The sequence below is a fragment of the Quercus lobata genome, chromosome 9 (genome assembly GCF_001633185.2).
Source record: "Quercus lobata isolate SW786 chromosome 9, ValleyOak3.0 Primary Assembly, whole genome shotgun sequence".
In the NCBI taxonomy this organism is placed as follows: Eukaryota; Viridiplantae; Streptophyta; class Magnoliopsida; order Fagales; family Fagaceae; genus Quercus; species Quercus lobata.
Genome location: NC_044912.1, coordinates 18,608,308 through 18,630,423, shown reverse-complemented (window position 1 = coordinate 18,630,423; position 22,116 = coordinate 18,608,308). Strand labels below are relative to the sequence as shown.

Below are 22,116 nucleotides of genomic sequence, written 5' to 3'. Positions count from 1 at the left end.
AAGCTTATAAATAATATTAAAGCTTGATCTCGTTATAAAGTATAAAAGCTTGATCTCGTTATAGAATGTTCAATCTTGACTTGAGTTTGAATCAAGATTACAAATAATATTCAAACTTGATCTCGTTATAAAGTATAAAAGCTTGAACTTAGCTCGGCTTGGCTTGATTCACTAGTCAAGCCAAACTCGAACTCAATATCAAGCTTAAACTTAGCTCAATATTATGCTTTTGAGCTTAAAATTTAACACAACTATATTATCAAGTCCATATCAAGCTTGTTCTATTCTATTTGGTTTGGATGAGTTTTTTCAACTCCTAATTAATTTAAGTCGTAGAAAGATATGAGTTTATTTGTTAAGCTCATATCAATCTTTTTACCAAACACATAAACAAGCTTAGGCTCAACTTGTTTTGTATCTAGTCTGGATGTTCATGAACAAATTTTTTACTCAGGCTTAGCTCGTTTATTAATCAAGCCTAAAACTATAGGTTAATCTTGACTTGCTTATAAACAAACAAACATTAACAAGTTTTTTATCGAGTCAAGCTTAAGCCATTTATGAACAATTTTGCTCATTTACAACCCAAGTAACATGCACTGTAATGTAATAGCTATTCCTATTGTGTTAATTATTATGTAGTTTGATTATGTTTTTGTTATAGGGAAAAATGTTATTTATGAATTGTTTTAAAAAAGAAAAAGAAATAACAACTCCCCCTAAAATGATTATAATAGTTATTCCTTGATAAATGTAATAATTTATAAATTTAATATATTTTCAAATAAACAAATTTTCTATATACACATAACAATCATGATAATAAAAAGTCATAAAAAAACCCATTTTTTCCTTCAAATTTTTTAAAAATATTATTTTTTAAGAAATATAATTGAATGAGGAAAATATTTCCTAAAATTATAAAAAATAAAAAAGTAAAACTTATTTTTAAAGTAAAAAGAAAAAGAAAAAAAAGTAAAAGCCTAAAACAAAGAAAATGGTAAACAGTTAAAAGTAAGGGGGGCACGGCATGCAAAACCGCATTTGTCAAGTCAGGCCCTCCGGTAGTCGAAAGACTCGAAACGAAAGGACTGTTTGTTTGTGTGTGTCAGCTTCTCACCATACTATATATATATATATATACTCTCTCTCACTTTTTTTTCTTCTTTTCCAAGGCCCTTTCAAATTACTCTTTTTTTTTTTACCAAAACTAAACCAACACAAACACAAAAGCAAAATTCAATTCTATACCACCATCAACAACAACAACAACATTTTGTTTAGTTTATTATATACAAAAAAAAAAAAAAAAAACACACACACACACACACACAAAATAAAAACTCTGCGAGCGAGACCCTCAAACCCCTCTCTCTCTCTCTTCTCTTTGGGGGTTCGCCTCTTTCTCTCGCTCTCTCTCTCTTTCTCTCTCTAAAATCTCTCTCTCTCTTCTTCTTCTCGGATGTGAATTCGTCTGTCGCTCTCTTCTCTCTCCTCTCTCAGGTACTCTCTCTCTAACTTCTATTTCTCTGTATAAATCCGATCTATGTGTATCTATTTTGGAGAATCGAAACGCAGCGTTTTGTGTTTTGCTTGTTTTGGTTGAAATATAGGGTTTTGAGTGTTAGTTCAATCTTTTGATTTCTGTTTCTGTTTCTTTTTCTTTTCTTGTTTCTGATTTTTTTGTTTTTGTTTTTGTGTTTTTGAAAAACAGTAAAGTAGACCAGTCTGGAGAAGTGAGATGACATCGATAAGATCGTCCTTGCCGTCGCGGCTGCGGCAACTTTTGTCCGGCGAGGGCTCCTTTGTTCCCTCCGTTAAACTCGACTCCGAGACCGTGAGTTTTCGCTATTCAACCATATATATCTATATATTTCTATATAGACATGTTTATTTATACAGAGAGAGAGAGAGAGAGAGAGAGTGAAATATATACAGCAGCTGCTTGTGAATATAGGGCTTTGTCAGAATTGTTAGGGTTTTTGTTTTTTGACCTGTATATTTTGACTGCTTTAGATTTGATATAGGTGATATATAGGGTTTTTTTTTGGTTTGTTTTTAATTGGGTAGAATTTTTAATCAGTGTTTGGCTGTTGGTATTGGTGCCCATTTGGTAAAGCTTATATTTTTCAATGCTCTTAGGGGCATGAGCATAAACTGCTTAACCAGTCAGGAGTAAATGCCCTTGAATTACCCGGCAACGGGTTTTGGCGGGTGGGGTATAATAGGTTTTACTGGCTAGAGATGAGTCCAAAGGGCTCTTCTTTTATATAAAAAAAATTAAGCTTTTTATTTTTTAAAGATACGACTTTAAACTTCACTTTTTCAAAAAGCCCGCCATTTGGGCATTTGGCCAGTTATTAGAAACTTTTTTTCATCTTCTACTAGGCTGTAGTTTTATCTGACTGAGAGGTTTGCTTCATAATTTTGTTACTAATATAGCTCAAATGGCACCTCCTCCTTTTGTTTTTAAGAGTAAGGTGGAGGGTGAGGTCGTGGGGTTCAAGACCTACTGGGTGTGTGTATAATTACCAATAAATTTTTTTTTATAATTTTTGTGTGACTGATCAATTTTATTTATTTTTTATGCCCTGTTAAGCATTATTTAGTGCCGTTTGAATCTCCTTTTTTGTATATGGTGCAAGTTGTTGCATAATTTTTTTAGCTTTTGTTTCCGCTTGGGTCATTGCACAGCATGATTGTCATTGTAGCTCTTATTTTTATTCACAGAGGGTTTAGCTTTTGGGCCTGTATTTTTTGTAGAATTGTGCATGTGGGGTTTAGTAGTAAAAAGTACGCAGGCAATAGAAGTTCTTATTTTTAATTTTTTTTGATATATCAATTGTTGGGGGGGGGGGGGTGGGAATTTGACCCCTAAACGTCTTTGTTAGAAACACCAAGAGGTGCTAGTTGAGCTACAAGGCTTTTGGCATAAGAAGTTGAGAAACATTTATAAATTGTAACTCCATGTATTTGTACATGTATGCAATTGTAAGTCAAATTGTGAATTATGTAAGACCAATAGTATGAATAATAGTATCAATATGCTGAATTAGTTTAAACACATGATAGTTTGTGTTGATTTTCTTACTAATTGGAACCACTGAATGAAATTTTATTTTTTTATTTAATGAATATGTGGTTTCTGTTAGCATTTATTACATTTAGCAAGTGTTTTCTGCACATAATGCTTGTTTAGTGAAGTTAGGATTATGATCCATAAATAAATTTGTTTATGGGAGAAAAAGTGCAAATTGAAATTTAAACTAGGATGACATGGTGAGTAATTATTAAGGACAATGTGCTTTCCAAAGGTAGCAATTTTGATGACATAGTTGCACTTTTGGACTGTTTACCTAATTGTTACGTATACGTTAAAATTGTTCAAATATGTTTTTGTCTAATTCTACATGGTTTTAAATCATCAATGGGTGCTTATACTAGGCCTACTTGATACTTTAAAAACTATATGGGTGTGTTCATGCAACTTCACTTGTAATGCAAACAGTGGGGTAGAAAAGGTCAGATCTCAGTGATAACCTAGGTTCTAGTCACTTCATACCTAGATCATTCATCTGAGTGATGAGATGGTAGAAATGGTAGGTAATCTGCAACTAAAACACTAAAATATGTTTTCCCGTATTTAAAAGCGAGCTTACATTAGAATAAACTATTTGAGCTTTATGGTCTTTGTAATTTTAGAGTTCTTGTGTAATTTTCATCTAGTATACTCCCGGTGTGCTTGTTGATTTTTTTTTTCTAATACAATTTATCTCTTTTAAACAAAAAAAGTGCTTACATTAGAATTTGGATCGTGATTTATCTACAGGTACATACATATCTATAAATCCAGCTTCTTTAGATTAATTCTGCCTTTTGAATTTGGTTACTGTTTTAATGAGTCTGAATATTACTTCTTAATTTTGAGATTTTAACAGCAATTTTCAGATGGTGTCACTGAATTTTTTCCCCTTGTTAAATTGAGTACTTAGTTTGTTGCCAAGTCCCTATGATAAATTGTTATTTGTTTATTTTATAGTCCTCCATGTGTTTTTACTTATTGTTTTTTCATGTTTGTGTGTTTTATAGGTCCTCCTTAACCTTCTATTTTGAATAATTGTTTATTCTGCTGCTATTGATTTTATATTGTCAAAAAGTTGTAAACTTCCAAAGTATTTAAAACGGACATTACTGCATGTGTTGAGTTTACCTATGTGGTGTCATTGCAGTAATGTATGCAATCTGTGTGTGCACGCTTTTTTTGGCTGTGGAATGTAAACTGCACCCCTTGCATGGTGTCAGGGGCTCAGGAATGTGGAGAAGATTTGACCCCTTTGCACTAGCAACTACTGCTAGCTTATCATAGGAAATATTATATAAATTGATTAATTTCATGAAGGGGGGCTGAGTCAACATGAAACTTCCCTTCAATTTTTACCTTGTTCTTATTCAACTGGAGGTAGGGATTAGTTGTGTTAGATGGTATTGCATGTGTAAGGGGGATGGGGAAACTACGAATCATCTTCTTCTCCATTGCACTGTTGCTAGAGGGTTGTGGAATGTGGTTTACTGGGTTATGCCGAGAGGTGCTGTGGTGCTCTTAGCTAGTTGGTTGGGCAAGGTTAGCAGGTGCAGTCCAATATGGAGCATGATCCCCTATTGTCTCATTTGGGGTATTTGTCGGGAGAGGGATGCTCAGACTTTTGAGGGTTTCATGACATTGGCTTTTATTCATCAAGACTTTCTCTAAGTGGATGAATGCTTCAGTCTAATATTATTTTTCTACTTTGCCTGATTTGTTTGATTGTTGTAGTTTTTTCATGTTTAATTTCTGTGTACTTGTATATTTCTTGTGTACATGGGTGGGCACTCTTTCTGTTTAATCAATGAAATTTTACTTGTCCCCAAAAAAAAAATCTTATTATTATTCTAACTTTAATGTGCTAAAAACATTGACTCTTTATCATAACATGCAGCCGCCAAAAATCAAAGCCTTTATTGATAAGGTGATCCAGTGTCCATTACAAGATATAGCAATACCTCTTTCTGGTTTTCGTTGGGAGTACAGTAAGGTAATAGCATGCTATTTCGGCTGTATGCAGTTCTGTTCTGTTTTGTTTTTATTTTCAAAATTTTAATTTTTAAATTTCTTTTTTTTATTTGTTGCTTTTAATACAGGGGAACTTTCACCATTGGAGGCCGCTGTTTCTGCATTTTGATACATATTTCAAGACATACCTTTCTTCTAGGAATGACCTCCTCATGTCAGATAAAATTTTAGAAGATGATAGTCCATTTCCTAAACATGCAGTTTTACAAATTTTACGAGTAATGCAAACAATTTTAGAGAATTGTCATAACAAGAGTTCGTTTGATGGCTTAGAGGTATGTTGATTTTGTGTCACAAGTCATGTGTTTTACCGAGTAAAGTTGGACATGAAACTATGTACCCGGATCTTTTATCATGAGCCTTGTTAGCTTTTGGTGCTATTATATTATATTATCTCTTTTATTTCAACTGGTTCTTTTCTAATATATATTATACCGTTTCTCCCTCTTCAGAATTTCAAACTCCTACTTGCATCAACAGATCCTGAGATTCTTATAGCTACACTAGAAACTCTATCTGCACTCGTGAAAATTAATCCCTCCAAGCTGCATGGAGGTGGGAAGTTGATTGGTTGTGGCTCAGTGAACAGCTATCTACTGTCTCTAGCACAGGGGTGGGGAAGCAAGGAGGAGGGTTTAGGTTTGTATTCTTGTGTAATGGCAAATGAGAGAACCCAGGAGGAAGGGCTTTGCTTGTTCCCATCTGATGTAGAAAATGACTCTGACAAGTCTCATTGCCGGATAGGCTCTACCCTTTATTTTGAAATGCATGGGCTTAATGCTCAAAGCACTGAGGAAAATAGAGGCAATCAAAGTGCTTCTAGTTTGAGAGTTATACAGATACCGGATCTGCATTTACGGAAGGAGGATGATCTGTTACTGTTGAAACAGTGCATTGAGCAGTACAATGTACCTCCTGAGCTCCGGTTTCCTTTGCTAACAAGAATTAGATATGCTCATGCTTTCCGTTCACCCAGAATATGCAGGCTGTACAGCCGGATTTGCCTTCTTGCATTTGTTGTGCTTGTTCAGTCTAATGATGCTCATGACGAACTTGTGTCATTTTTTGCTAATGAGCCAGAGTATACAAATGAGTTAATAAGGATTGTGCGGTCTGAAGAATCTGTTTCTGGAACCATTAGGACACTTGCAATGCTTGCCTTGGGAGCTCAGTTAGCCGCATACACATCATCTCATGAGCGGGCACGGATTTTGAGTGGATCTAGTATCAGTTTTGCTGGGGGGAATCGCATGATACTTCTGAATGTGCTCCAGAGGGCTGTTTTATCGCTGAAGACCTCCAATGATCCATCCTCACTTGCCTTTGTTGAAGCACTTCTTCACTTCTATTTGCTCCATGTTGTTTCATCCTCGAGTTCCGGGAGTAATATTAGGGGGTCAGGCATGGTTCCTACATTCTTACCTCTTTTGGAGGATTCTGATCCTACCCATATGCATCTTGTCTGTTATGCTGTTAAAACTCTACAAAAGCTCATGGATTACAGTAGTTCAGCTGTTTCCCTGTTTAAAGAGTTGGGTGGAGTTGAGCTTTTGGCTCAAAGACTGCAGATAGAAGTACATAGGGTTATTGGTTTAGCTGGGGCTAGTGATAATTCAATGATCATTGGTGAGAGCTCAAGACACAGTGATGATCAGTTGTACTCCCAGAAAAGGCTTATTAAGGTTTCACTGAAGGCACTTGGGTCTGCCACCTATGCCCCTGGCAACTCTACTAGATCCCAACATTCCCATGAAAGTTCTTTACCTGCTACACTGTCACTGATATTTGGCAATGTAGATAAATTTGGAGGTGACATTTATTATTCAGCTGTGACTGTTATGAGTGAGATAATCCACAAAGACCCAACATGTTTTCCTGCTCTGGATGATTTGGGTCTTCCAGCTGCCTTTTTATCATCGGTGAGAGCTGGTATACTGCCTTCGTCAAAGGCTCTGACATGTGTTCCTAATGGTCTTGGTGCCATTTGCCTTAATGCCAAAGGCTTAGAGGCAGTGAAGGAAGCTTCAGCATTACGGTTTCTTGTTGACATTTTCACCAGTAAGAAATATGTTACGGCAATGAATGATGCTATTGTTCCTTTGGCAAATGCTGTGGAAGAGCTTTTACGCCACGTATCTTCTCTGAGAAGCACTGGTGTTGATATTATCATAGAAATTGTTAATAAGATTGCTTCTTTTGGGGACAGTAGCTGTACAGGGTCTTTGGGGAAATTAGGTGGGGGCACTGAAATGGAAATGGATCCTGAAGACAAAGGCAGTGAAGGCCATTGCTGTTTGGTTGAAAAAGTTGATTCAGCCACAGAAGGGATCAATGATGAGCAGTTCATCCAGCTGTGCATCTTTCATTTGATGGTACTGGTTCACAGGACTATGGAAAACTCTGAAACATGTCGGTTATTTGTGGAGAAGTTGGGAATTGAAGCTTTACTGAAGCTTCTTCTAAGGCCTAGTATTGCACAGTCATTTGATGGGATGTCTATTGCTTTGCATAGCACCATGGTTTTCAAAGGTTTTACTCAAAATCACTCTGCTCCACTAGCACGTGCTTTCTGTTCCTCTCTCAGAGACCATCTGAAGAATGCTTTGACTGGATTTGGAGTGGCTTCAGGGTCCTTTTTGCTGGATCCAAAAATGGCACAGGATAGTGGAATATTTTCTTCACTTTTCCTTGTTGAGTTCCTTTTGTTTCTTGCTGCCTCAAAAGACAACCGTTGGGCAAGTGCATTGCTTACAGAATTCGGAAATGGTAGTAAGGATGTTCTGGAAGATATTGGGCGTGTACATCGAGAAGTTCTGTGGCAGATCTCTCTTCTTGAAGATGTCAAGCCTGAGGTAGAGGATGATGGTGTTGGTTCTACCTCTGAGTCACAACAGTCAGAAACGAGTACAAATGGAACAGAAGAGCAAAGATTCAACTCTTTCAGGCAGATACTTGATCCATTACTGAGGAGGAGGACGTCTGGATGGAGTATTGAATCCCAGTTTTTTGACCTTTTAAACATATATCGTGATCTTGGTCGTCCTACCAGCTCTCAACAAAGACGTACTGATAGTCCTTCAAACTTGCGATTTGGAGCCAGTAATCAATTCCATCATTCAGATGCTGCTGGAGATGTTGGTAGAAAGGAATCTGATAAGCAGAGATCCTATTATACTTCTTGCTGTGACATGGTGAGGTCACTTTCTTTTCACATTACACATTTGTTTCAAGAGTTGGGGAAGGTAATGTTGCTTCCTTCTCGTCGACGGGATGATGTTTTGAATGTTTCCCCTTCTTCAAAATCAGTGGCTTCTACTTTTGCATCCATTGCACTGGATCACATGAATTTTGGGGGTCATGTAGTTCCTTCTGGAACTGAGGCGTCCATATCAACAAAGTGTCGGTACTTCGGTAAGGTTATTGATTTTATCGATGGCTTTCTACTGGACAGGCCAGATTCCTGTAATCCTGTTCTGCTGAATTGCTTGTACGGGCATGGAGTTATTCAATCAGTTTTGACGACATTTGAAGCCACCAGTCAACTGCTGTTTGCCATCAACAGGACTCCTGCATCTCCCATGGAAACTGATGATGGGATTGTAAAGCAGGATGAAAATGAAGATACAGATCATTCATGGATTTATGGTCCTCTAGCTAGCTATGGGAAACTTATGGACCACTTGGTGACCTCATCTTTCATATTAGCTCCTTTTACAAAACACTTGCTTGCTCATCCTCTAACAACTAGTAATGTGCCCTTCCCACGGGATGCAGAGACTTTTGTAAAGGTTCTTCAGTCCATGGTGCTGAAGGCAGTGCTTCCTGTGTGGACTAACACTCAGTTTGTTGATTGCAGTTATGATTTCATTACTTCTATTATTACTATAATTAGACATGTCTATTCTGGGATTGAAGTGAAAAATGTCAATAGCACTGGTACTCGTCTGACGGGGCCCCCTCCTAATGAAACTACTATTTCAACAATTGTTGAGATGGGTTTTTCCAGGTCTCGTGCTGAAGAAGCTCTGAGGCAAGTTGGATCAAACAGTGTGGAGTTAGCAATGGAGTGGTTGTTCTCCCATCCAGAGGAAACTCAAGAAGATGATGAACTTGCTCGTGCACTTGCCATGTCCCTTGGGAACTCTGAATCAGACACAAAGGAAGCGATTGCCAACGACAATACCCAGCAGCTTGAAGAAGAGATGGTCCAACTTCCTCCTGTTGAGGAGTTGTTATCTACTTGTACTAAGCTTCTGCAGATGAAGGACTCTCTTGCTTTTCCAGTTCGAGACCTGCTTGTGATGATATGCTCCCAAAATGATGGACAATACAGGTCTAATGTCATCTCCTTCATTGTTGACCGAGTTAGGGATTGTAGTTTGATTGCTGAAAGTGGAAATAGCACCATGCTATCTGCTCTTTTTCATGTTCTTGCACTAATTCTTAATGAAGATGAAGTGTCACGAGAAATTGCTACAAAGAATGGTCTGGTTGCAGTTGCCTCAGATCTACTTTCGCAGTGGTGTTCTGGATTGGTTGGAAGGGAGAAATGCCAGGTTCCTATGTGGGTAACAACTGCTTTTCTTGCTGTTGACCGGCTCTTGCAGGTGGATCAAAAATTGAATTCTGAAATTGTAGAGCAGTTGAAGCGTGACGATGTTAATAGTCAGCAGGCATCTATCAGCATTGATGAGGATAAGCAAGCCAGATTGCAGTCTGCATTGGGATTAGTTCCAAAGCATACAGATATACACGAGCAGAAGAGGCTTATTGAGATTGCTTGTAGTTGCATCAAGAACCAGCTTCCCTCTGAGACGATGCATGCTGTTCTCCAACTATGCTCTACTCTTACCAGAACTCATTCTGTTGCTGTTAGTTTTTTTGATGCTGGGGGATTAAGCTTACTGCTTTCTTTGCCAACAAGTAGCCTTTTTCCTGGGTTTGACAATTTGGCTGCTTCTATTATCCGTCATGTTCTTGAAGATCCTCAAACACTCCAGCAGGCAATGGAATCTGAGATAAAGCACAGTTTTGTGGCTGCCACTAATAGGCATTCAAATGGAAGAGTCACTCCCCGTAACTTCCTGTCAAATTTAAACTCTGTTATTTCACGGGATCCAGTAGTCTTTATGCAGGCTGCTCAGTCTGTGTGCCAAGTTGAGATGGTTGGGGAAAGGCCCTATGTTGTCTTGCTGAAAGATCGTGACAAGGATAAGTTCAAAGAGAAAGAAAAATCGTTGGAGAAAGAAAAAATACAAACTACTGAAGGGAAAGTTTCTTTGGGTAATGTCAATTCAGTTGCTTCTGGGACAGAGCATGGAAAAAGTAATGATCTGAATTCAAAGAGTGTCAAAGTTCATCGGAAATCTCCTCAGAGCTTTATAAATGTGATTGAGCTTCTTTTAGATTCTGTTTGTACTTTTATTCCTCCCCTGAAAGATGATGTGGGTGTGGATGTTTTTGATACCCCATCATCAACTGACATGGACATTGATGTCACTGCGATTAAGGGAAAAGGAAAAGCCATTGCCACCACATCTGAAGAGAATGAAGCCAATGGTGATGAAGCTTCTGCATCACTTGCAAAGATTGTATTTATATTGAAGTTTTTGACTGAGATTCTGTTGATGTATGCTTCATCTGTGCACATTCTTCTTCGGAGAGATGCTGAGATTAGTAGTTGCAGGGGTGCTCAACAAAAGGTTCTTCCTGTTGTACACATGGGTGGAGTATTTCATCACATTCTTCACAAGTTTCTTTTATATTCTCGGAGTTCAAAAAAGGACAAGAAAATAGATGGCGACTGGAGGCATAAACTAGCAACCAGGGCTAGCCAGTTTTTGGTTGCGTCTTGTGTCCGCTCCACAGAAGCAAGGAGGAGGGTTTTAACTGAGATCAATTGTATATTTAATGAGTTTGTTGATTCATGTAATGGTTCTAGCCCACCAGGAAATAATATCCCTGCTTTTGTCGATCTGCTTAATGATGTACTGGGCGCTCGTACACCTACTGGTGCATACATTCTAGCAGAAGCTTCTGCCACATTTATAGATGTTGGTCTGGTTAAGTCATTGACTCGTACTCTCCAAGTGTTGGACCTGGACCATGCTGACTCGCCTAAAGTTGTTACGGGTCTAATTAAAGCTCTGGAGTTGGTAACCAAGGAACACATCCATGCTGCTGATATGAAGGGTGATAACTCAACAAAACCTTCTGATCTTACTCAACCTGGAAGAACGGATAATACTGGTGACATGTCTCAGTCTATGGAAACAGCATCTCAATTCAATCATGATTCTGAGCCAGCTGATAATGTTGAGCCTTATAATGCTGTCCAAACTTATGGGGGCTCTGAGGCTGTTACAGATGACATGGAACATGACCAAGATCTTGATGGAAGTTTTGGTCCTGCTACTGGGGACGACTATATGCATGAAAATTCTGATGATGCGAGGGGTCTTGACAATGGCATTGATACTGTTGAATTACAATTTGAAGTCCAGCCTCATGGACAAGAGAATCTTGATGAAGATGATGATGAGGAGATGTCTGGGGATGATGGGGATGAAGTTGATGAAGATGACGATGAGGATGATGAGGAGCATAATGATTTGGAGGAAGATGAAGTCCACCATCTGCCCCATCCTGACACGGATCAAGATGATCATGAGATTGATGATGATGATTTTGATGAGGAAATAATGGAGGAAGAAGAAGAAGATGATGAGGATGATGAGGATGGAGTAATACTTAGGCTGGAGGAGGGCATAAATGGAATAAATGTTTTAGATCATATTGAGGTTTTTGGTAGAGACAGTTTCCCCAATGAAACTCTCCATGTGATGCCAGTTGAAGTTTTTGGTTCTAGACGTGAAGGGCGTACTACATCCATCTACAGTCTTTTGGGCAGAACTGGTGACAATGTTACCCCATCAAGACATCCTCTTCTACTGGGACCTTCATCCTCAGCACACTCAGCTGCTCCTCGGCAATCTGGTAAGCTCCTTCCATAGATGGTTTTTTAGACCTTGGATTCTTACATTTGGTTGTGGCTTAATTCTTTCATCTATGTTAATAATTAAAGTTCTTTACCTCTGATGCTGGAACCCTCTGTTGCAGATAATGCCCGTGACATGGTCTTTTCAGATAGGAACTTGGATAGCACCTCATCACGGTTGGATTCTATTTTCCGATCCCTGAGGAATGGGCGCCATGGACACCGTTTAAACTTGTGGATAGATGATAGCCAGCAAACCAGTGGTTCAAATGCAGGTGTTGTGCCACAAGGCCTCGAGGAGCTGCTTGTTTCCCAATTGAGGCGACCGACACCTGAGCAGCCTTCTCAACAGAACACAACAGCAGAGGAGCCTCAAAGTAAAGGCGAAGGCGATCAGTTACAGGAATCAGAAGCAGGTGCAAGGCCTGAAACTGCTCTTGAAAGCAATGTAAACAATGACTCTGGTAATGCATCACGTCCAACTGCAGTAATCGATAGCTCTGGCAATGCTAATGAAAGGCCTACTGCTAGTGAGTCTCTACAAGGAACAGATGTGTCCAGTGCACAATCACAATCTGTTGAAATGCAGTTTGAACACAATGACGCAGCTGTACGAGATGTTGAAGCTGTGAGCCAAGCAAGTAGTGGAAGTGGGGCAACGATAGGCGAGAGCCTTCGAAGCCTAGATGTTGAAATTGGAAGTGCTGATGGCCATGATGATGGAGGAGAAAGGCAAAATTCTGCAGATAGAATGCCGTTGGGTGATGCACAGGCAGCTCGTGCAAGAAGGACAGTTGTGTCTTTTGGGAATTCAACTGCTGTTGGTGGGAGAGATGCATCTCTTCATAGTGTAACTGAAGTTTCAGAAGGTTCTAGCCGAGAAGCAGATCAGGATGGTCCAGCTGCAGAACAGCAAATCAATAGTGATGCTGGTCCTGGGGCAATTGATCCTGCATTCTTGGATGCTCTTCCAGAGGAGTTGCGTGCTGAAGTTCTTTCCGCACAACAGGGTCAAGTTGCTCAGCCCTCGAATGCTGAACCACAGAATGCTGGAGATATTGATCCAGAATTCCTTGCAGCCCTTCCCCCTGATATCCGAGCTGAAGTTCTAGCACAGCAGCAAGCACAAAGGCTACATCAATCTCAGGAGCTGGAAGGTCAACCCGTTGAAATGGACACAGTCTCAATAATTGCAACATTTCCTTCAGATTTGCGGGAAGAGGTACTTTGTCCTTAGGAGTGTGTTTTCTACGTTTATTTAGTAATTAGCGAAACAAATGTAGAATTGAAAGTGAGTCTCTTTACAGTTTTCATATGTTTCTCCATCAGGTTCTATTAACTTCATCTGATGCTATCCTTGCAAATCTCACGCCTGCTCTTGTTGCGGAGGCAAATATGTTACGTGAACGATTTGCACACCGATATAGTCGCACCATCTTTGGTATGTACAGGAATCGCAGAGGTGAGCCTTCAAGAAGAGATGAAGGTATAGGATCTGGACTTGGAAGAGCTGGGGGGAGTGTTGCCCGTAGGTTGGTTGGAGCCAAGCTAGTTGAAGCTGATGGAGCTCCTCTGGTTGACACAGATGCCTTGCATGCCATGATTAGGCTGCTTCGTGTAGTTCAGGTATAAACTTTGATATGTCCATATGTCTTCTCCTTCATGATCAATGCATATTTTTTTGAGTAACATGATCATTCCATTAAATGGACATAATTTTGCAGCCGCTTTACAAAGGTCAGCTGCAGAGGCTTCTTTTGAATTTATGCGCTCATTATGAAACCAGAACTTCTCTGGTGAAGATTCTTATGGACATGTTAATGCTTGATACAAGAAAGCATGTAAACAACTTGAGTGCTGCTGAGCCTTCTTTTCGGCTTTATGCTTGCCAGAGTAATGTGATGTATTCACGTCCTCAGTCTTTTGACGGTAAGACTTCTTATTTAATCTATCCATGTGAAAGTTTTGGTTGTCCACATGATTGTTACTGAGTCAAGCTTGTTCAAGAATGTGTGGACCATGGTCGTAGATTATCTGTTGATTGACGTATACATTGTAATTTGAGCTCCTGGTGCTTTGAAGGATGTTGAGGCTACTCAGTGTTGATCAGGTTCTATCTAGTGTTAATCTATGTTTCTTCGCAGTCCGAGTGGTAGTATGAAAAATGTAAATCTTTGTTTTTTGAGTTTTAAAATGGACAGGAGAGAGGTTAGAAATAGTTAAAATGACTTTTGATGGATGCCAAGAGCCTTGTAGCTGGTGTTTCCAACCGAGACATCTAGGGTTCAAATCCCCCTCTAGGCTCCAACTGTCGAATTATCCTTAAAAAAAGAAAAAATAGAATACTTTTGACGGATTTTTAAAACTCTTTTGTTGCAGCTCAGTGATTTTGACATGCATAAAAAGACATTTGTTGTGATGTCAGTGATTTTGACATGTAGTAGTAGGCAACTAGTCACCAGCTTACCATGTATTTGTTCTTGTAGGTGTTCCCCCCTTGGTATCTCGGCGAATTCTTGAAACTCTTACATATTTGGCTCGGAATCACCCATTTGTGGCAAAGATTTTGCTTCAATTTAGGCTGCCTCACCCTGCTTTACTAGAGCCAGAAAATGCTGATCAGGGACGGGGTAAAGCTGTGATGGTTGTTGAAAAAGATGAAATGGATAGGAGTGAGAATCAAGAAGGATATATATCCCTTTCGTTGCTTTTGAGCCTCTTGAGTCAACCCCTTTATTTGAGGAGTATAGCGCATCTTGAACAGGTGATGCTTTGCACGATGCAGTATTTGGTTTTCTTATATTGGTTCTTTTAGTCTTTGTTCATAAGGCTGACATGATTGTATGTTCTTTTCTTCAGCTTCTTCACTTATTGGAGGTTATCGTTGATAATGCTCAAGGTAAGTCAGATATATCTGACAAATCTGGGGCATCTGCTTCTGAACAACCATCTGGTCCAGAAAGTTCCACATCAGATGTTGGGATGAATAGAGAACCTGGCCAAATTTCTTCCGGGGTTTCCACATCGTCAAAAGATGTTGATTCTTCCAAACCCACCACTTCTGATGCACCTAAGGAAGTTGATTCTCGAACTGTACTGCTTAGCCTGCCGCAAGCAGAACTTAGACTTCTATGCGCATTGCTTGCTCGAGAGGGGTATGTTGTGGCTTTTGGCGTATATGAATTGCATTTTTTCTGCCATTGTATCCTACGAACTGTTATACTTTTGACTACTAAAACCTGGATAGCTGGATTTCTCTTGTTGGCCATGTTTTGGGTGTACACTATTGAAATGTTTTCCCTTCCGTCCATTCATTGATATATATGTGTAATGGCTTTTGTGTGTGTTTTTTATTTTTTTGTTGGGGGGAAGGGGGTGGTTAGGCCATGTCTCACTCATGAGTTGTACCTAATGCATCTGCTGTACAGACATTATTGTGGTTAGAGATGGCCATGGAACACTCAGCATGTATTTGATACAGGACTGACCCACACTTGCACTGTTGCTTCTATTAAGTTAATTGTGACATGTCTACCGATTTGGTTTGAATATTTGTGTTCAGAGTGGATTTCATTTTGGCTTTTCACATTGACTAGTATATACACTTACTCTGACAAATCATGTCCCCAGGTTGTCAGATAATGCATATGCTCTAGTGGCGGAGGTAATGAAGAAATTGGTGGCAAATGCTCCAACTCATTGTCGTCTTTTTATTACTGAGCTAGCAGTAGCTGTTCAAGGTTTGGCTAGATCTGCTATGTCTGAGTTAGGCACGTTTGGTGAAACTTTGGATGCACTCCTCAGTACATCATCTTCTGATGGATCTGCAATCTTAAGGGTTCTGCAGGCATTAAGCTCTCTTGTTGCATCACTGAAAGAGAAAGAGAATGATCCAAAAATTCTTCCTGAAAAGGAGTATACAGCTGCTCTTTCTCAGGTTTGGGACATTAATTCAGCTTTGGAGCCTCTATGGCTGGATCTGAGCACTTGCATAAGTAAAATAGAGACTTATTCAGATTCAGTGCCTGATTTGCTAACTTCATCTAAAACATCCACCTCTAAACCCTCTGGTGTAATGACGCCACTTCCTGCGGGTTCTCAGAACATCTTACCATACATAGAATCTTTCTTTGTGGTGTGTGAGAAGTTACATCCAGTGCAGCCAGGCTCTAGTCATGAATTTAGTGTTGCTGCAGTTTCAGAGGTTGAGGATGCTAGCACTTCTGCTGGCCAACAGAAAACCTCAGGCCATGCTTTGAAAGTTGATGACAAAAACATTGCTTTTGTTAAGTTTTCAGAGAAGCATAGGAAGTTGCTAAATGCTTTCCTTCGGCAAAACCCTGGGTTGCTGGAGAAATCGTTCTCCCTCATGCTGAAGGTTCCTAGATTCATTGATTTTGACAACAAGCGTGCTCACTTCAGATCAAAAATCAAACATCAACATGATCATCATCACAGTCCTTTAAGAATTTCTGTGAGGAGAGCTTACATTCTTGAAGATTCATATAATCAGCTGCGTATGAGATCCACTCAAGATCTGAAGGGAAGGTTGACAGTTCACTTTCAAGGAGAGGAAGGTATTGATGCAGGTGGACTTACAAGGGAGTGGTACCAATTGCTATCCAGGGTTATTTTTGACAAGGGAGCACTGCTTTTTACAACAGTGGGCAATGAATCAACATTTCAGCCAAACCCTAACTCTGTTTTCCAAACAGAACATCTTTCATATTTCAAATTTGTTGGACGAGTGGTGAGTATGTTATTTTGTTGTGTGTATTGGGCTGAGATGCTGGTTGTGTGGTTTTTGCTTATGCCTTCTTACCTTTTCAGGTTGGAAAAGCACTTTTTGATGGGCAACTCTTGGATGTCCATTTCACTAGATCTTTCTACAAGCATATATTGGGGGCAAAAGTTACTTATCATGACATTGAAGCCATTGATCCTGATTACTTTAAAAACCTTAAGTGGATGCTTGAGGTAGGCTACGTGCAACTCTTCCCCCCCCCTCTGTGTATGTTCTTAGTTTTCCATCTGTCAAAAAAAGAAAATGTTCTTGTTTTCCTCTAATTTTTCTCACATGATTGCTTATTTGCCTTCGCAGAATGATATTAGTGATGTTCTGGATCTTACATTTAGCATTGATGCTGATGAGGAGAAGCTGATATTGTATGAAAGAACAGAGGTAAGGATTTTTCCAGACTAACTCATCCAAAAAAGAAAGGATTTTCCAGGCTCCTTTATGAACTTTGGTTTCTCTGGTGAAAAACATTGTTGTTATGTTTACATGTGGTGAATCTACTTATCAAAAAAGAAGAAGTTCACATGTGGTGAATCTAATGCAGGTGACGGACTATGAACTCATTCCTGGTGGACGGAATATGAAAGTTACTGAGGAGAATAAACATGAATATGTTGATCTAGTTGCTGAACATCGGTTAACGACTGCTATTCGTCCTCAAATAAATGCCTTTATGGAAGGGTTTATTGAATTAATTCCTAGGGAATTAATTTCTATCTTCAATGACAAGGAACTTGAATTATTGATTAGTGGGCTTCCTGATATTGATCGTGAGTTTCCTTCATTACTTGATTAATCTTTCTACCCCTTGTACTTGATTAATCTTTTTTTGCATCTGTATTTCAGTGGATGATATGAGGGCCAATACTGAGTATTCTGGATATAGTCCTGCATCTCCTGTGATTCAGTGGTTTTGGGAAGTTTCTCAGGGTTTCAGCAAGGAGGATAAGGCTCGTCTTTTGCAGTTTGTGACAGGCACCTCTAAGGTATTTTCTTTCATTCCCTTTTTGTAACATATTTTCTCTCAGATCTATAATCTATTGAACAAAACTCTTAATTTCAAAGAATGTGATTTTGTTCTGCCAGACTTCTAATAACAAATATCTTTAATCTGCCAGACCTCTAAATAACAAATCTGTTTAATTTCAAAGGATGTGATTTGGTCTTGAGTATATGCACATGGACATGCCTGTGATGTTTGTTGGCTTATTGTTGAAGTATTTGATCCCTTACTCTCTTACAATCACCCACTTCATATTTATTTTTGATCTATCCATTGATCCTGTTTCTGAGCTTGAATGCTGGGTTTACAACAGTATCAGCTATAATTGTCATCTATTTTCTTGCTTTTCACTGTTTCTTGTCAGGTCAACAACAGCTTTCTGTTTTGGTGTCTCAGGATGCTGCCAATTGTTGAATATTGTGACAAACTTAGCTTGCCTTGTTCTTTTACTAGCATGCCTCTTTTGTACTGAATGATACGTTTTCTGTACATACTTCGCATGCCTTTTAGTCACATAATGGGTTTTGAGTTAATTTGTTAGTGGTCTGATCACTGTTCTTTACAATTTTCCAGGTGCCTTTAGAAGGTTTCAGTGCACTTCAAGGAATTTCAGGCTCACAAAAGTTTCAGATACACAAAGCATATGGCAGCCCCGATCACTTGCCTTCAGCTCATACTTGGTATATATTTTTTTCCTTAAATATTTCTTGTCTTTGATCACTTAACTTCAATTTATGATCTTTGTTAATACTCTGTTGCTACTAACATTGTTATTGGTATAAATGTTCTGATTTTTAACTCTTGATTTATGCAGTTTCAACCAATTGGATCTACCAGAGTATCCCTCTAAACAACACTTAGAGGAGAGACTACTGCTTGCAATTCATGAAGCCAATGAAGGATTTGGATTCGGTTGATAATCATTAAGGGAGGCTTCAAAGTAGCCATGTAGATAATATAGATTATGTCAACATCTATCAAGAAAGGGAATCCGGGGTGTTAATTGTGGGCACATGATATGCTGGGTTAATACATGTTTATATACTGTATAGTCGTATATTTGCTATGGGAAATGCCTCTTTGGCAGTTTTTGATTTTGCCAAAATCTTTTTATTTTTTCTAGTGCAACTACTCTTTTGTTCCCATCCAAAAGAAATTTATTTATTCTTCTTTACTATTTTACTTTGCTGATTATAGTTCCCTCTCTTGTTCAAAAGGAAAAAAGAAATACACGAGAGAAAAAAAGAGGAATTATTAGACTAGGTCAAGAATGCGGTACTTGATAATAAAATTTCTATTAAAATTATTCCAATGGTCTGGTATAGTATCTTCTCCAATCTTAAGTGCTGAATTTTCGAGGCTCTAAGTAAGCCTAGGTATTTGATTCCGAGTTCCTTTATCTTTATTTTTTTTACTCTTCAATTTTTGTGTTGTATTGTCCTGATTTGGCATGCGCCAAATTCGGTAGAGCAAAGAAATTTTTATTAGGCTTTATCTAGTTTTAGAGCCCATTGTATCTATTTTAAGGGGCTTCTCAAGTCATTTAAGCCGTGGATTTTAAATAAAACTCTTTAACTTTTAGTTAAATTAAAAAAAAAAACATTTTATTCCAACTTGGTTCCTCCACGTTTTATAATACTCTTGCTATTAAAAAAAAAAAAAAAAAAAACCAAAAATCTAGCCACAAACCCGCTCTTTTTTGGGTAAATCACAACCCTCCCTCTATTGTATCTATTCTAAGGTCTTCTAAAGTCATTTAAGTTGTGGATTCTAAATAAAACTCCTAAATAATTTTAGTTAAAGAAAGGGTTTATTCTATTTGGGTTCCTCCCTTTTTCACATATTATAACACTCTTGCTATTTGTTTTTTTTTAAAAAAAAAAAAAAAACCAAAAAACTTTGCAGAAACCCACCTTTTTTTTTTTTTTTGAATTAATAGTATTGTTCAAACATTCAAAAAAAAAAAAAAAAAAAAAAAAACCAAGACACAATCATGAATCCATGATTTCCTAACTTCTCCCACTTCATTGCACCAAAACATCATATCATTTCATGCCCAAATTCTACTAGAATAATATCAAGGTATTTGTAGTTGGTGACACCATTTTGCTGCTGGTGAAGGGGCATAAGATTTCTGTTCATGGCTTCCTCTATTGCATCTAACAATTTTTTTTTTCTTCTGGGGGGGGGGGCTTATTTTATTTTATTCGCACCATTCAATATGATTTATTCTTATTTGCTTGTTCAAATAATTGAACAATTTTCTTTTCCTTCGCAGATTCAATTTGTCTTCATTCATAAATGGTGTAAAATTGTTTATATAGAATTTTAATTTTTATAGTTAAATAAAAAATGGGAAGGGCCTTTGAACACGTGCTTATTCAAAGGCTAGTTTTTATTGTCAATTGTATATTAGATATTACTAGTTAATAGAGTTATGATTTTTTATTTATTTATTTATTTATTTATATTTAATTTCCTAGAATCAATGGTATTTTTGTAATTTAATAATTGAGATTTTCTAAGTCAATTAGAATTAGGGTTTTTTACCTATTCTATACATACTATAAAACCGAAGATGTTTAACCAATAGTTGACTTCTGTAGGTTATGTCAAATAAGTTTTAGAGCCTCCACAATTTGCCACATCATTAATTTTTATTTATTTATTTAATAAGATGAATTGGAGCATGATTTTTGAAGCATTAACTAAGTCAAAAACGGTGCAAAACAAAAAAAAGGGAAGAAAGAAATTCATTCAAGCCAAAATTGGAAATATCCTGATATGGAAACATCCTGCATTGTTTCAGTATTTATACCGTAACTTATTGTACAGATGTCTGATTGGTCGGATTCTTGCAGCCATGAGAAGAAGACTCGAAAATCTACAACCTTGAAGTTTACCATAAATTCAGAAACAATTTATTTGAATGTTAAAAATGGGCTGGAAGCTGACAATAGATAAAATTTTGAAAATCAAGGGGTTCCCATCCTAAATTTGAGAGATTTTCTCCTTTTCTTTTGGAGGAGGCTGAGGTTATATGAGGGGGAAAACCCTAGAACGTTTAATTTTTAAGAAAAGAAGAACCCGACTCTTCCCCTTTCACGTTTCAAAGATCTGCCTCTGCCAGTCTGCCTCACAACCTTCACCTCTCACCTCTCTCTCTCCCTCACGTAGTACCTTCACCCCTCAGGATTTATTAGAAAATTAAGAGTTTAATTTATATATGGTTTTAATATTCTACATCAACTAAATTTTGTTTTCTCTATGGTGCTTTTCTTTAGTTCGACTTTGATAGTGCCGCCTCTCTAGAATAAGCCAAGAGAAGGAGATTAAGGAATCATATTGGATATTTGTTTGTGTTCATATAATAGGGAAGAGGCTTCTCATGGAAGGGTAGTTTTCTTTTAATAAGATTTTGACTTAGTTTCCACTTGAGATATTAGACTTTAGTTTTTTTCTCCCCAGGGTTGCAAGAGACATGAAATAGAATATTTTGCAATATTTATACATTACAGGTTTCAGTAATTAATGCTACTACAAAGTTTGGATGTTATGCTATTTGCTTGGTTAATTTGTGATAAAGTTCATAAACTGGGATTGTCAAAGCCTTAAAATCTTATAAATATTGCCCACTTTTTGAAGGTGGACGTATCACAAAGAAATCCAAAAAAACTAAGTCATGCTAACGAATGCCTTTAGGGCATTGATTAACATTCTATTTTAAGAAAGTTTTGACACCACTTTTATGGGAAATGAAAAAAACTGTCAAAACATAAATTACTTCTTTTCTTCTTCTTCTTCCTCTTTTTTTTTCATAAAAATTTATTTAAATGGATTATTAACCAATGCCCTAAGGACATATATTAACATTTCCCAAAAACTAATATCCCATAATCCAAAATAATTGGCAATTGGCTACTAAATATCTCTGCATTTCTCTCCCAAACTTCATAACACATTTTCCCATAACATATTTTTCAACTTGAAAGTCAACATAAAACTAAAGATATAATTATTTATTTTATAACTACTAATTTCAAGGAACAAATTCCAGACTCATCCATTTATTTTTCAAGGGACATGTTCATAGGTGAGTTATTATATCATGTTTTCACACTTGACATTGCATAACTAATGATTGATTTGACTAAATGGTAGAAATGGTTTGTTGTGGTTTAATTCCATATTCTTGATGTTATAATTCC

General features: G+C 37.8%; 1 protein-coding gene across 1 annotated transcript; it reads left to right on the top strand.

Annotated features, from left to right (window-relative positions):
• The first annotated feature begins 1,384 nt into the window (after window positions 1–1,384).
• Window positions 1,385–19,085, top strand: LOC115962296 (E3 ubiquitin-protein ligase UPL2-like). The gene is made up of 17 exons (XM_031081201.1): window positions 1,385–1,503; window positions 1,715–1,837; window positions 4,977–5,072; window positions 5,179–5,385; window positions 5,563–12,106; window positions 12,230–13,329; window positions 13,437–13,733; window positions 13,832–14,036; window positions 14,594–14,871; window positions 14,967–15,262; window positions 15,738–16,857; window positions 16,938–17,084; window positions 17,209–17,289; window positions 17,450–17,675; window positions 17,752–17,891; window positions 18,482–18,588; window positions 18,723–19,085. The coding sequence occupies exons 2-17, from the start codon at window positions 1,742–1,744 to the stop codon at window positions 18,823–18,825; spliced, it is 11,043 nt and encodes a 3,680-aa protein (XP_030937061.1). The 5' UTR covers window positions 1,385–1,503; window positions 1,715–1,741; the 3' UTR covers window positions 18,826–19,085.
• Window positions 19,086–22,116: the final 3,031 nt, after the last annotated feature.

Excerpts from the sequence above, each read along its gene's own strand:
- LOC115962296 (XM_031081201.1), top strand. The coding sequence starts at position 1,742 with ATGACATCGATAAGATCGTCCTTGCCGTCGCGGCTGCGGCAACTTTTG. Across the intron at positions 5,386-5,562 it reads GTTCGTTTGATGGCTTAGAG|AATTTCAAACTCCTACTTGC; the intron begins GTATGTTGATTT and ends CTCCCTCTTCAG. Across the intron at positions 15,263-15,737 it reads GCATTGCTTGCTCGAGAGGG|GTTGTCAGATAATGCATATG; the intron begins GTATGTTGTGGC and ends TCATGTCCCCAG.